The sequence below is a fragment of the Zosterops lateralis genome (genome assembly GCF_965231275.1).
Source record: "Zosterops lateralis genome assembly, chromosome: 26".
Lineage (NCBI taxonomy): Eukaryota > Metazoa > Chordata > Aves > Passeriformes > Zosteropidae > Zosterops > Zosterops lateralis.
In genome coordinates, this window is record NC_139786.1 from 3,615,900 (window position 1) to 3,631,976 (window position 16,077).

The 16,077-nt window shown below is 52.6% G+C and overlaps 1 protein-coding gene across 1 annotated transcript; it reads right to left on the reverse strand.

Annotated features, from left to right (window-relative positions):
• Positions 1 to 436: 436 nt before the first annotated feature.
• Positions 437 to 15,808, reverse strand: PGC (progastricsin; the record flags this gene model as incomplete). The annotated part of the gene is made up of 12 exons (XM_083878294.1): positions 437 to 1,488; positions 1,669 to 1,767; positions 2,658 to 2,802; positions 7,076 to 7,218; positions 8,128 to 8,226; positions 9,104 to 9,248; positions 9,372 to 9,494; positions 9,642 to 9,841; positions 10,152 to 10,270; positions 12,700 to 12,817; positions 13,669 to 13,822; positions 15,753 to 15,808. 12 exons carry the CDS (start codon positions 15,806 to 15,808, stop codon positions 1,318 to 1,320), a joined length of 1,572 nt encoding a protein of 523 aa, XP_083734420.1. The 3' UTR covers positions 437 to 1,317.
• Positions 15,809 to 16,077: the final 269 nt, after the last annotated feature.

Consider the following 16,077-nt stretch of genomic DNA (forward strand, 5'->3'; position numbering starts at 1 on the left):
GGGCCCCCTCAGGCTCCGGGGTGTGCCAGGGAAGCTGTGCCAGGAGATTTGGGCTGAGCTGGGAACAGGGGGCTGAGCAGGAGGGGGCCCTGCCAGGGCTCCCCACGGCACCTGGAGTCCCCAGGTGACCCTGTCACCTCCCTGCCTGTGCCCACAGGACGGGGTTTTGGTGGCCAGGATTGTCCTGCTGGCAGATCTGTCTGGGAACAACAGATTTTTGGGGTGGCCACGGACAATGTCCTGCACCTCCTGAGCATCACCCACACTGGACACCAAGGCCAGCACCTTGCCCCATCCCAAATCCATCTGAGGAGCTCCTCTTGGGGTCCATCCACACACCCCAAACCTCAAATCCTCCCCGCCCTCCTTGGAGGCTGCAGCCGTGAGTTTTACCCCCTGGAGAACAAACCCAGGGGGTTTTTCCTCAGCCTGAGAGTCTTTGCATGACACTTTAATCCCTGATTTAATCCCTCATTTGTTTGCAAATACACGTGGGTAAGTCCCCCTTGGAAAGAAAAAAAAAAGCACCCCAAGGAACCTGGAGCTGTTCACACGCAGCTCCTCCTGCTCCAAACTGGTTCCCAAAGCCTCCAGCCAGGGCTCAGCCTGAAATTCTCCCACTCATCCTGGTCTCCCAGCCAGTTCCAGCAGGGATCTGGGTCCCATTAAACAAAAAAAAAAAAGAAAAAAAAAGGAAAAAAAAAATAAAAAAAGAACAAAGAAAAAGAAGAAAAAAAAGAAGAAAAGAAAAGAAAATAAGGAAAAAGAGGACAAAAAGAAAAAAAGAACAAAAAAAAAAAAAAAAAAAAAGAAAAAAAAAGGAAAAAAGAAAAAAAAAAAGAAAAAAAAGGGAAAAAAAAAAAAAAAAAAAAAAGAAAAGGGAAAAAAACCCCAAAACCAACCAAACAGCCAAACAAAACAAAACAAAACAAAACCCAAAAAACCCAAATTAACAAAAAAAAGACCAACCAACAACCCAAAAAACCAACAAACCAACCAAAAAAACCCCAACTAAAACCAAAAAAACCAAAATAAAAACCAAACCCCCCCAAAAAAACCCCAAGAAAACCAAACCAAAAAAAAAACCAACAACAAAAAAAAAAAAAAAATCAAACAACCCCCTTTCAACAAACAACAACAAAAATCCCCAAATAAAAAACCCACACCAACTTGTCATTGCCACAATCCAAAAGGTCAGGAAGTGCCTGGACACCTCAAATTGGATTCCCAATCCTTTATTCACACCCTCATCCACGGGAGGAAGAAAATAAAGTTATTCCAGGGGCTGAAATCCCCCCAGGATGATGCTCAGCATCTTTAGGACGCTGTGGCAAAGCCCACCCTGTTGTTGGCCAGGTCAAAGATGGAATAATACTGCCGGAGGAAGAGGTTCCCCAGGATCCAGAGGGGCTCCCCGCTGGCAGAGGACACGTAGGTGCTCTCCACCCCCACCGTGCAAATCCCATCATTCTGGGAGGAGAAAAAAATTTAAAAATTCCAATAAATTCCAGCACAATTCCCTCCCCAGCTGAAGCTCCAGATGGGGTGTTGGAAGGAAATTCTGATTTTTCTACTGGGCAGAGCTGTGAATTCTCGTAGGGATGGGGGAAATCCCAGCAGAGATGCGAATTCTGGGACAAAAATTGGGGATGGAGGAATCTCACCCACCTGCAGGACATAGACAGAGGGAGGCAGAGGTAACCAGGCTCCAGCCACGGCAAAGTACAGTGTGGGCATGGTGGGCACGGTGCTGCAGTCAACCAGGAACTGCAGGAGAGCAAGGAGGGCTCAGGACAGCCACGACTGGCACTGGTGTCCAGTGCTCAGCACAGCCCTGATGGTGCCAGACCCACATAATTCAAATTATTTAATATTTCCCCCACTGCAGGTTTGGCCCTGGCAGTGCCAGACCCACATTTATCAAATTATTTCCTTTTTCCCCCACTGCAGGGTTGTTCCTGACACTTCCAGACCCACATTTATATAGTTATTTCCTTTTTTCCTCACTGCAGGGTTGTTCTGATGGTACCAGACCCACATTTATTAATTTATTTCATTTTTATCCCACTGCAGGGCTGTTCCAGGGTTGTTCCTGACTGTGCCAGACCCAAAAATCATCAAATTATTTCCTTTTTTCCCCACTGCAGGGTTGTTCCTGACAGTTCCAGACCCACATTTATCTTTTTTTTTTTCATTTTTCCCCCACTGCAGCGCTGTTCCTAATGGTGCCAGACCCACATTTATCAAATTGTTTCCTTTTTTCCCCGCTGCAGGGTTGTTCCTGACAGTTCCAGTCCCTCATTTGTCATTTTATTTCCTTTTTTCCCCACTGCAGGTTTGGCCCTGACAGTGCCAGACCCACATTTATCAAATTATTTCCTTTCTCCCCCACTGCAGAGTTGTTCCTGATGGTGCCAGACCCACATTTATCAATTTATTTCATATTTCCCACACTGAAGGGCAGTTCCTGACAGTTCCTGATGATGCCAGACCCACATTTATCAAATTATTTCCTTTTTTCCCCACTGCAGGTTTGGCCCTGACAGTGCCAGACCCCCATTTATCAAATTATTTCCTTTCTCCCCCCATTTCAGGCCTGTTCCAGGTGGGATATTTTGCTCTTTTGGTGACTCTGGGATCTCATGTCCTCATCCTACCCCCCGGTCGCTGTCCTGGGCGCCCAGGGCCTGCAGCAGGGCTGGCATGAAGGGCCCTGGCACGGTCAGCAGGAAGGTCCCCGTGTCCACAATGCCCTGACAGCCCTGGCTGCACCAGCCTGTCACCTCCAGCCCCACGGAGAACCTGCAAAAACAGCACGAGAAGGGTTGGGAAAGGTTTCCCAGCTGGATTGGGGTTGCAGTGCAGGATGGATTCTTGTCCAAGGCATTCCTTTGGACACCCTAGGGAGTCACAGACCTCGGCAGAGAGGCCTGGGACCCAAGAAAGAGAGTTTGGGATCTGCACAGAGGAGTTTGGGATCTGCACAGGGGTTTGAGATCTGTACAGAGGGGTTTGAGATCTGTACAGGGGGTTTGAGATCTGTACAGGGGGTGTGAGATCTGTCCAGCGAGGTTTGAGATCTGCACAGGGGGGTTTGGGATCTGTCCAGGGGAGTTTGAGATCTGTACAGGGAGGTTTGGGATCTGTCCAGCGAGGTTTGAGATCTGTACAGAGGGTTTGAGATCTGTCCACGGGTTTTGAGATCTGTACAGGGAGGTTTGGGATCTGTCCAGGAGGTTTGAGATCTGTATAAAGTGGTTTGAGGTCTGTTCAGAGGAGTTTGAAATGTGTCCAGGGGTTTTGAGATCATCCCCAGAGACGTCCCCATCCTCACCCAATCCTGCCCCTAGACCCCTCATCCTCAGACCCCTCATCTCACCACCAGACCCTCATCCTCATCCCCACCTGCCCCCAGACCCTTCATCTCACCCCCAGACCCCTCATCCTTATCCCCAGGCCCCTCATCCCCACCCTCCCCTGCTCCCTGGCCCCTCATCCTCACCCCCAAACTCCTCATCCTCACCCGATCCTTCCCCCCAGACCCCCCATCCTTGTCCCCACCTGCCCCCAGACCCCTCATCCTCACCCTCTCTTGCTCCCTGGCCCCTCATCCTCACCCCCAGACCCACCTGAGCATCCCCTCCCCGAGTGGGAGGCACAGCAGGACCAACACCAGTCCCCACATGTCCCCGGCGGTGGCCCCGGGGCCGGGACAGGCTGGGAATGGCCAGGTCTGTGCCCGGTTCCTTCCTCCTGCCCTGGATCCTTGCTCCCAACCTCAAGCCCTGTTCCCACCCTGGATCCCTGTTCCCACCCTGGATCCCTGTTCCCACCCTGGATCCCTGTTCCCACCCTCAGCTTTGTCACCACATCCACCCCACTCTCCCTCCTGATCCAGCTCAGCTCCTCAGATACCGAGACCAAACACAGGACATCAGATAAAGACCAGAACGAGGTTGTTATCATCGAGTTAAAGGGTTTTTTCTCCCGCCTTCAGCCCCGGCTCCAGCTTTCCGGAAAACAAAGGAAAAAACCACACACCCCCCTTTCCAGCAAGTGGAAATTCCAGGTGCTGCTGTGCTGGGAATGGGCAGGAGCAGCGTTTCCAGGTGTTCCAGGTGCCCTCAGACCTGCTGGCTGCTCCCATCCCAGGTTTTTTTGGGCATGGAATGATGCTTGGGATGTTCAGAAGGTCGGGAAACCACCCTCAAGTTTTCCTTGCTCCTCCATCACATCCTGATGGATCTGCCTTGGCCTGGGCAGGTCCTGCAGGGAGCAGAGGGGACAGCAAAGGGGACGTGGGCAGCCTTTGATTGTCCCCTTCTGCCACCAGCACCCTGCTCCCGGCAGGAAATTCCCATTCCAGAGGGAACGGGAGGAGGAGGAGGAGAAGGAGAAGGAGGAGAAAGAAGAGGATGACAAGGAAGAGAATGAGGAGAAGGAAGAGGATGAGGAGGAGGAAGATAAGGATGAGGAGGAGAAGGAGAAGGAGGAGGTGGAGGAGAAGGAGAGGAGAAGGAGGAGGAGGAGGAGGAGAAAGAGAAGGAGAAGGATGAGGAGGGGGCAAAAAGAAGGAAGAGGATGAGGAGGAGGAGGAGGAGGAGAAGGAGAAGGAGAAGGAGAAGGAGAAGGAGAAGGAGAAGGAGAAGGAGAAGGAGAAGGAGAAGGAGAAGGAGAAGGAGGAGAAGGAGAAGGAGGGGAAGGACGAGGAGGGGAACGAGGAGAAGGAAGAAGAGGAGGAGGAGGAGGAAGATGAGGATGAAGAGGAGGAGGAGGAGGAATGCCCTTCCCTGCTGTCCGACCCCTCTTAATCTCGGTCTCAGCACTCAGCCTGTGTCAATATTTTGACACAGAGCTCGGAGCACTTTGTGTCCTTCCCCCGGCAAGTGTCAGAGCTGTGAACACATCTGAGAACGAGCTCGGGTGATAAAGAACTTCCAAGAAACGACTCTGGATCCTGGGCAAAAGTGGTATCACCCAACCTCCCCTGCCCGGAGTGCTCCCCATCCCCTTGGGCCACACCTTCCCATTCCTGATATTCCCAGCATGGTTTTCCCAGGCTGAGCAGCCCCAGTTGAAGGCTCAGGGGTCATTCGGGTGTTGTGACTCAGCTCTGCTGATAAAGAACTTCTGAGAAACTCAGGGAGAGTGCAGGGTCACCCAACTTCCCTTGCCCAGGGTGTTCCACGACCCTTGGCCACATATCACCACAATCCCTGACCCAGGAACAGCCTCACTTCGGGGTTTAGGGGACATTTGGGTGTCGTGATTCAGCTCTGGTGAAAAAGAACTTCTGAGAAACTCTGGGAGAGAGCAGGGTCACCCAACTTCCCCTGCCCAGGGTGTTCCCCATCCCCTTGGCTACATCTCCCCAATTCCTGACCCAGGAACAGCCTCACTTCAGGGTTTAGGGGACATTTGGGTGTTGTGACTCAGCTCTGGTGATAAAGGACTTATAAAAAACTCTGGGAGAGTGCAGGGTCACCCAACCTCTCCTGCCCAGGGTGCTCCACATCCCCTTGGCCACATGTCCCCCTAATTCCCGACCCAGGAACAGCCTCACTCTGGGGTTTAGGGGAGATTTGGGTGTCATGATTCAGCTCTGCTGATAAAGAACTTCTGAGAAACTCTGGGAGAGACCAGGGTCACCCAACTTCCCCTGCCCAGGGTGTTCCCCATCCCCTTGGCCACATCTCCACCCTAATTCCCGACCCTCCAGTGCAGTTTTCCCAGCCTGAACAGCCCCACTTTGGGCTTTAGGGGACATTTGGGTGCTGTGATTCACCTCCAGCCTCAGATTTCCGCTTGGACAAACCCCCAGGGCTTTGGCAAACCTGTTCCAGCTGCAGGGAGAGTCAGGGGCTTCCCCCCTGAGCTTTCCCGGGGGTTGGAGGTGGGAATTGCCCATCCCTGGGGATTTATCCCAGGGGCTGGAGCTCATCCCAGCACTTTCCTTGCTGGAGAAAGGAGTTGTCAACCCCTCAGGCTGCTCCCAACAAACCCAGGAGCTCAGAGACCGTTTGGGATGTCAGGGTTTATTTGTTTCATTTTATAAGTACATATTATGTTATTAACTTTTTGCAAATATTAAAATGAATACTGTATGTATAATGTTGGAAAGTTTTGCTGTGTTAATATAGTTTCTTTTATTTCTGCTGTTAATGAAAATTAGAAATAGTGGTGTGATGAATAAATGTATTTTTTAGGCTATAGCATTATAATATTGTATATACTATATATAGAATATAATATATAATATATAATATATAATATATAATATATAATATATTATAGATTATAGATTATATATTATATACTATATACTATAGATTATCTATTGTATATAATATAGTATATTATATACAATATATAATATATATTATATAGTATATGTTCCATATTGTATATTATATATTATATAATATATTATATACTAGGTATTATGATATTATATATAATTGTATATATTATAATTATATATATAAAAATATTATAATTTTATATAAAATAAAGGCTGCTTTTGTTCATATAACATCTAAACCAGAAAATAGAAAAGATAATCAGAAACAACCCTGTGGTATTCCTGAATTATCTTATCCAGATGAAGCTGGCAGTGACCAGGAGCTCCAGGGGAGGGATTTATTAAACCTCTGTTATCAGGGACTGGGAGACTGGATTGAACCACCAGAAGAAATAAAACATATTGATGGAATGGGGGAAAGTCAGAAGTTAAAACCAACATTTACAAAGAATGTTTAAATAACACATAAGAGGTCTATGAATATGTAACACACATTTAAAGAAGTGTTTTCCAAATTAGTTTGTTCTCTTAGCTGAATGCCAACTCACCCAGCCATAACTGTTTATCCATTTAACTATTTGCTTTATTTCTACCACCTAATTTTTTATTAAACTTTTTACATTTTACCAAGAAAGCGAACTCCGTTTTTCACATTACAGGAGGAGGACACAGAAATCCTGATGGACGGGGGCAAGCAGGAACAGAAACATCCCTGGGAACGCCGTGGGACCAGGAGAGGGGCAGGAATTTGCTGCCTCCCCCCTCTAGGCCGACAGGGCGAAGCCCACCCGGCTGTTGGCCATGTCAAAGATGGTGTAATATTCCTTGAGGAAAATGTTTCCCAGGATCCAGAGGGGCTGCCCGTCCTGGGAGGGCAGGTAGGTCACCTCCATGCCCAGCGTGCAGTAACCATTGCTCTGTGGGAGGGGGACAGAGGGGTCAGCCCATGGAATGGGCACAGGGAGAGCACAGCTCCCGGTCAGGGAACTCCAGGAATTCCCAGGGTGGATCCCACATGGGTCAAGGAGGTCTAGGGATTCCAGGGAATTCCAGGGGTAGATCCCACATGGGTCAGGGAACTCCAGGAATTCCCACGGTGGATCCCACATGGGTCAAGGAGGTCTAGGAATTCCAGGGAATTCCCAGTGAGGATCCCACATGGGTCAGGGAGCTCCAGGAATTCCCAGGGTGGATCCCACATGGGTCAGGGAGCTCCAGGAATTCCAGGGAATTCCCAGGGTGGATCCCACATGGGTCAGAGAATCCAGGAATTCCCAGGGTGGATCTCCCATGGGTAAGGGAGCTCCAGAAATTCCAGGGTGGGTCCCACATGGGTCAGGGAGCTCCAGGAATTCCCAGTGTAGATCCCACATGGGTCAGGGAACTCCAGGAATTCCCAGGGTGGATCCCACACGGGTCAGGGAGCTCCAGGAATTCCCAGGGTAGATCCCACACGGGTCAGGGAGCTCCAGGGAATTCCCAGTGTGGATCCCACACGGGTCAGGGAGCTCCAGGGATTCCTAGGGTAGATCCCACATGGGTCAGGGAGCTCCAGGAATTCCCGGGATGGATTCCACACATCAGGGAGCTCCAGGAATTCCCAGTGTGGATCCCACATGGGTCAGGGAACTCCAGGAATTCCCAGGGTGGATCCCACATGGGTCAAGGAGGTCTAGGAATTCCAGGGTGGATCCCACACAGGTCAGGGAACTCCAGGAATTCCCAGGGTGGATCTCACACGGGTCAGGGAGCTCGAGGAATTCCCAGTGTGGATCCCACATGGGTCAGGGAGCTCCAGGAATTCCCAGTGAGGATCCCACACGTACATTGAGGACGTAGGCGGAGGGGGAGAGCAGGAGCTGGGCACCGCCGATGCTGAAGGTGATGGAGGGCATGCTCTGGGTGTCGTTGCAGTCCACGGCGTACTGTGGGGACACAGGGACAGCAGGGGGGTTGCTCTGGTTTTTCAGCTTTTCTGATAGTTTACATTTCTACATGAGCTTTCTCACAAATTGTAAGAAAAACAAAGAGTGATGTTTAGTAAATACTACATCCCTTTCCAGGAAAAAAAAAACAACAAAACAAGTTAATAAACTTCTAGCTGACCACTGGAGTCAGAAAAGTGTTACTCTCCTCCCCCAATCCCTGATCAAATCCCAAACCCTATTTAAACCCCAAACCAAACTAAACTTTCTCCATTTTTCTCATCTCACATCCTAAAGGGTGAGCGTGGTTCCCTTTGTGTCCTCTATCAACAGGAGGGGGTGGCAGGGACGGGACAGAGGCCACCCCGAGCCAGGGTGACAAACTGCCAGCCCCTGGCAGTGCCACCATCATGGGATGGGGTGGAAGTGACAATAAAGCTCATCCAGTGTCACCCCTACCGTGGGCAGGGACACCTCCCACTGTCCCAGGGTGCCCAAACAGGCCTGGGACACTGCCAGGGGTGGTCACAGCTTCCCTGGGCTCCCCACCCTCCCAGGGAGGAATTCCTTCCCTGTGTCAAACATAAATTTCCCCTCTTTCAATCTGAACTCATCCCCTCCTCGTACTCGCACTCCAGGCCCTTGTCCCAAGTCCCTCTCTGGCTTCCCTGTAGCCCCTTTCAGATCCTGGAATGGGCAATTCCACACAATGTTCTCTTCTCCAGGCTGAACATCCCCACCCCTCTCAGCCTGATGTCCCCTCATCCTCCTGTCACACACCTGCAGTCCCTTTGTCCTGCAGGTGCCACCCGAGTTCTGTGGGACCTGGGCTCTGATCCCCATGCAAGCTCCAGACCCCAAACCCCCCCAGACTCACCCCATAGCTGGTCTCCTGGGCTCCCAGGGCCTCCAGGATGCTCTCCAGGTACTCCTGGGGCACGGTGAGCAGGAATGTCCCCGTGTCCACGATGGCCTGGCAGCCCTGGCTGCACCAGCCGCTCACCGACTGCCCGACAGCAAACCTGGGGGGACAACGGGGACAAGGACCTGGCTTTGGGCACCTGCTGGCCCCTAAACCCAAAGCGTAGAGCTTTAAACCCTGCAAAGCTGCAGCTGGATGCTCCAGAGGTACAAACAGCACTCACTCCTCCAGGGCCACCTGCCAGTAAAGCTCCTGTGTCACCGGCGCCCAGGTGATGTCCCCCTGGAAGAGCTGAGGGTCAATGCCCCCGAGGATGAGCTCTCCCCCATACTCATAGGTGGGCTGGCTGCAAAAAAAAAAAGACAGTCACAGCAACAGAGATGAGGAAATCAGTGTGATAAATGTGGGTTAGAGAGGGATAAACCCCCAAGGCACCTCCTGGGGACAGGCAGGGCACACCAGGACGTGCACAGCGCCCTGGAAGGTTTTTTACCGTGAGAAGTAAAAGCTGAAGATGGGCTCAGCCAGCTGGTTCTGCTCCAGCATCCCCTCCAGAGCTGTGGCCATCCCTCCCACTGCCAGTGAGGGGTAGGCCATGCCCAGGATCCCGTCGAAATCAGCAAAGTAGAAAGGCTGGGTGGGCTCGTCCTGGGTGAGCCCGAACTCCTGGTCGGTGACAGTGATGCTCTGGATCTGCAGGGGAAGGGGGATCTGAGCTCAGCCAGGCAAACCTGAGGGGTGGCTGCTGCTCCAAAAGCACTGCAGGGTCACAGCTGGTGCCAACAGCATCAGGCAGAGGGGAAAATTGGGGGAAAAAACAAGAATTGGGTTAAACCCAGCCAAAGGCCAGCTGGATGACTGAGGTTGGCAATAAATGGTTTATATCCACCCAGGGTTTGTCCAAGTCCAACACAGGACTTGAGATCAGCCCTTAGGCTGCTCCTGGGCTCACTCCACGGGGACAGGCAGGCAGGAGGGCAGGGATGGCACGGGGAGCACTGACCTTGAGCGTGTCAGAGCCCAGCACGATGGTGACAGCACCGCTGCCATAGGACACGGTGTAGGAGCGGCCGCTGGGCGTGAAGGTGACCGAGTCATTGGCCTGGAACTTGGCGTGGTTGACTGGGGAGAGAGAAGAGGGAAAAGCCCTGGGAATGGGCTGCAGTGGGGTTTCACTGCTGGATTCTCTGTTGGGATAATCCCCAAGGAGCAGGTCCTGTGCTGCAGTGAGATTTCACTGCTGGATGTTTCATTGGGATTATCCCAGGGAGCAGGTTCTGAGCTGCAGTGGGATTTCACTGCTGGATTTTCTGTTGGGATAATCCCAAGGAGCAGCAGTGGGATTTCACTGCTGGATTTTCTGTTGGGATAATCCCAAGGAGCAGCAGTGGGATTTCACTGCTGGATTTTCTGTTGGGATAATCCCAAGGAGCTGCAGTGGGATTTCACTGCTGGATTCTCTGTTGGGATAATCCCCAGGGAGCAGCTCCTGTGCTGCAGTGGGATTTCACTGCTGGATTCTCCATTGGGATAATCCCAGGGAGCAGGTCCTGAGCTGCAGTGGGATTTCACTGCTGGATGCTCTGTTGGGATAACATGTCCCATGTTTCTCTTTTGAGCTGTGGGGTTTGCATCCCAGTTTTACCCAGATCTCTCTCCAGGTGATGCCTTAGGGTGTTTTGCTTTTATATTTTTCATTCATTTGTAATCCTGCAATTCTTTAGTGCAGAACTCTAAACTCCACACACGGTGTGAGCTGCTGTCTTCATGTTTGCATCACAGGGGTCACAAGCACAAGGGCAAAGTGAAATTTTGTGAAATTTCACCATGAAATCCTCATCACTCTCCTGCCATGAGGGATGAGCTCTGCTGTGATTGGGACAGCAAATCCACAATTCCTGGTTTTCCTCTTCCCTCTGTAGATGGCCAGGGAGCACCCTTGGGATTCCTGCCATGGCCATGGGGATTTGCTCATCTCCCATAGGCAGGCAGGGGGCTCTGAGTTTCTCAAGGAAAGCACCAACTATCCCAGATCAGTAGAGGATTTTAAAAAGAATGAATGCCCCTTGCTTTCCAAAATTAAACTCCGTATTTTCAGATTACTGAAAATAAAGGCCTTTTGCAGTTCAAAACATGTTGTCTACAGGCCTATTTCCCCTCCTAAAGTGGTTCATTACAAGTCAAAGCTCTGCAGGGAGCCCCTGCAGGAGTGACAGGAGTGGGGGAATACAGGAGCAGCTATGGCCCTGCAGGAGTTTTGGTGTGCAATGACCCCGGGCTCATTTTTGGTCTGGCACGGTGATATCCCCAACATGACAGGGGAAGGATGAGGAGGGGCAAAGACCAGGATGCGGCTTTGGGAAAACTCAGGGCCCTAAACCTAAACCAAAACCTAAACCCTAATCCTAACCCTAATGGTAACCATAGACACTAACCCTAACCCTATACCTGACCCTAACCCAAACCCTAATCCTAATCCTAGACACTAAACTTGACCATAACCCAAACTCTAAACCTAATCCTAACACTAACCCAAATCTAAACCCTAAACCAAACCCTAACTGTAACTGTAGACACTAACCTTATGCCTAACCCTAACCCAAACAGGACAGGGGAAGGACATGGAAGAACAGGGACCAGAACGGGGCTTTCGGCACCCAGGGGCACCTAAATCTAAACCCCAACCCTAGACACCAACCCAAACCCTAACCCAGACCCTAACCCTAACCCTAACCCTACACTCCAACCCTAACCTCAACATGACAGGGGAAGGACATGGAAGAACAGGGACCAGGATGTAGCTTTGGGCACCCACTGGCACCTAACCCTAACTCAAACTCTAACCTTACCCCAAACCTTAACTCTAACTGTAGACCCTAACCCTAAGCCTAACCCTAACCCCAACATAACAGGGCAAGGATGTAGAAGAACAGGGACCAGGATGGGGCTTTCAGCACCCAGGGGCACCTAAACCTCAATCTAAACCTAAACCCAAACCCTAACCCTATACCATAACCATAGACACTAACCCGAACCCCAACCCCAACATGAGAGGGACCAGGATGTGTCTTTGGGCACCCATTGGCACCTAAACCTAAACCTAAACTTAAACTCTAAACTCTATACTCTATACCGTATACCCTAACCCCAGCATGACAGGGACCAGGACATGGCTTTGGGCACCCATTGGCACCCAAACCTAAACCCTAACCCTAACTCAAACCCTAACCTTAACCCAGATCCTAACTCTAACATGACAGGGGACAGACATAGAAGAACAGGGACCAGGACATGGCTTTGGGCACCCACTGGCACCCAAACCTAAACCCTAACCCTATACCCTAACCCTAACCCCAACATGACAGGCACCAGGATGTGTCTTTGGGCACTCACTGACACCCAAACCCATCTGGGCATTGTCAGCCTGGGATGCTCTGAGACACATTGAGCCTGGAGCCCTGCAGTGCCGGGATCCTTGGTACTAATTAGCGAGTACTAATTACTCCTAGGAGCACTAATAACCCCACTCCCAGCACCCTGGGGGTACTCACAGCAAGCAGGACTCTTGCAGTCCGAGGAGGGCACCCACAGGTTGGAGGAGCCGGTGTCAAACAGCACCAAAAACTTCTGGGGGGGCTCCCCAATGCTGATCTCCCCAAAGTAGGAGGACTGGAAAAAACAGGGAATTTCCCTTGGCCACGGGCTCAGGGACAGAGCAGGATCCCCCCTGGCATTGCTCATCTCACACCCAGCCAGGCCCCCCAAAAAATGAAATATTCCATAATTATTGGGGGTTTGTTTCATGTAGAAAAGCCTCGCTCTTTGTGGCTGGGGGTGAACTTCCTTGAGGTTTGAAACAGAAACTTAAAAGAGTGGGGGATAAAAGCAATTTGAGAGTGGGGGGGAAAGGGGAAAAAGCAACTTAAGAGTGTGGAAGAAAGTAATTTAAGAGTGGGGAAAAAGACAACTTAAGAGTAGGGAACAAGCAATTTAAGAGTGGGGGGGGAAAGCAAATTAAGAGTGCAGAAAAAAGGAATTTAAGAGTGGGGGGAAAGGCAACTTAAAAGTGGAGAAAAAGGCAATTTAAGAATGGGGGGAAAGCAATTTAAGAGTGGGGGGGAAAAGCAGTTCAAGAGTGGGGGGAAAAATCTATTTAAGAGTGGGGAGAGAAGAAATTTAAGAGTGGAGAAAAAGCAGTTTAAGAGTGGGGGGAAAGGAACTTAAGAGTGAGGAGAAAAGCAATTTAAAAGTGGGGAAAAAAGCAGTTTAAGAATGGGAGAAAAGGCAACTTAAGAGTGGGGGGGAAAAGCAAATTAGGAATGCAGAATAAAGCAATTCAAGAGTGAGGGGAAAGGCAACTTAAGAGTGAGGAAAAAGCAATTTAAGAGTTGGGGGAAAGGCAATTTGAGAGTGAGAAAAAAAGCAATTTCTCCCTCCTGGAAGCTGAGGGGTGTCCAGGTTGCTGTGGCAGCTGGGAAGGAGAAGGACAGGCGGGAGGAGGAGGAGTGTGGGGCACTCACATCCAGGTGGTTGGTGACAGGCACCCTCACCACCGAGCCCTGGCTGGGCTGGTATTTCTTCACTGGGTCATATTTAATGTGTTTTAGGAAATCATCCAGCACTCCAGCTGCCCTCATCTTGTCCCGGATGGACAGGCCTTTCCTCAGGCTGATCCTGCACAGGGAGAGGTGAAACACAACAGAAAATAAGATGATTTGGGCGTTTTCAAAGGCTCAGTTTTCTGGGCTCATTTGAGTGACAACAGGAGCTCTCCATGTCCCCAGGAGGTGCTCTCTGTGCCCAGGAGATGCTCTCAGTGCCCAGGAGATGCTCTCAGTGCCCCAGGAGCTCTCCATGCTCCAGGAGATGCTCTCTGTGCCCCAGAAGTTGCTCTCCATGCCCCAGGAGCTCTCCAAGTCTCCAGCCACTGCTGTCCAGGTTCCAGGAACTCTCCATGTCTCCAGGAGCTCTCCAGATCCCAACAGCTGCTCCCCATGTCCCCAGGAGCTCCCCATGGCCCAGGAGCTGCTTTCCACATCCTAGAAGCTGCCCTACATGTCCCAGGAGCTGCTTTCCCAGCCTCAGGAGCTCTCCATGCCCCAGGATCTGCTCCTCAAGTCACAGGAGCTGCTCTCCACACCCCAGGAGCTCTCCATGCCCCAGGACCTGCTACTCTCCATCCCCCAGGAGCTGCTCTCCACATCCCAGGAGCTGCTCTACATGTCCCAGGAGTTCTCCATGTCCTCAGAAGCTGCTCCCCATGTCCCCAGGAGCTCCCTGTGTGCCCCATGAGTTCTCCACACCCCAGGAGCTGCTCTCCATGCCCAGGAGCTGCTCTCATTGCCCCAGGATCTTTTCATCCCCCAGGAGCTGCTCTCCACATCCCAAGAGCTGTTCTACGTGTCCCAGGAGTTCTCCATGTCCCAGGAGCTGCTCCCCATGTCCCCAGGAGCTCCCTGTGTGCCCAGGAGCTGCTCCCTGTGTGCCCCAGGAGCTCTCCACACCCGAGGAGCTGCTCTCCATGTGCCCAGGAGCTGCTCTCCATGTCCCAGCAGCTGGTATCATTGCCCCAGGATATTTCCATCCCCCAGGAGCTGCTCTCCAAGTCTCCAGGAGCTCTCCAAGTCTCCAGGATCTGCTTTCCATCCCCTGGGAGCTGCTCTCCACGCCCCAGGACCTCCCCATGTCCCAGCAGCTGTCCCGGGCCGTGACCCCAGGTGGAGCTGCAGGCGCCCCAATGGCAGCGAGCTCAGCATCCCAGGCTCCATCCCCGGGCTCCATCCCCGGGCTCATCATCCCGGGGCTCATCATCCCGGGGCTCATCATCCCTGGGCTCATTATCCCTGGGCTCATCATCTCCGGGCTCATCACCCCGGGCTCCATCCCTGGGCTCCATCCCCGGGTTCCATCCCTGGGCTCATCATCCCGGGTTCAGCATCCCCGGGTTCCATCCCTGGGCTCATCATCCCAGGCTCATCATCCCCGGGCTCCATCCCTGGGCTCCATCCCCGGGTTCCATCCCTGGGCTCATCATCCCGGCTTCAGCATCCCCGGGCTCCATCCTTGGGCTCCATCCCCAGGCTCCATCCCCAGGCTCCATCCCCAGGCTCCATCCCCAGGCTCCATCCCTGGGCTCCATCCCCAGGCTCCATCCCCAGGCTCATCATCCCAGGCTCCATCCCCGGGCTCCATCCCCGGGCTCCATCCCCAGGCTCATCATCCCAGGCTCCATCCCCGGGCTCCATCCCCGGGCTCCATCCCCAGGCTCATCATCCCAGGCTCCATCCCCGGGCTCCATCCCCGGGCTCCATCCCCAGGCTCATCATCCCAGGCTCCATCCCCGGGCTCCATCCCCGGGCTCCATCCCCAGGCTCCATCCCCAGGCTCATCATCCCAGGCTCCATCCCCGGGCTCCATCCCCGGGCTCCATCCCCAGGCTCCATCCCCAGGCTCCATCCCCAGGCTCATCACCCCGAGCTCATCATCCCCAGGCTCATCATCCCGGGCTCATCATCCCTGGGCTCCATCCCAGGCTCAACATCCCCGGGCTCAGCATCCCCAGTCTCAGCATCCCCAGTCTCAGCATCCCCGCCCTGTCACCCACCTCACGGCCCCCTGGGCCAGCTGCAGGCAGGCCAGGACCACCGGGAGCCACTTCATGGTGCCGAGCAGTGCAGGGTCACCCCTGGGGAGGAGGCAGAGCCGCCCGGGCTCCCGCTTTTATCCCGGGAAAAGCAGCGCCGGCTCTTATCTCGCAACCTCCGCTTTCCATTGGCACCTGGGGCAGCCCCGGCCTCAAGGGCCGCTTTGTGCCGCTGGCCACCAGCATTCTCGGGGGCGAGATCAAAGGGGAAGGAGGCGATAAAAGGGGCAGCGCTTATCGGGGACGGGGTGCCCGACGTCACCGCGCTGGGCAGCGGCTGAGCTCG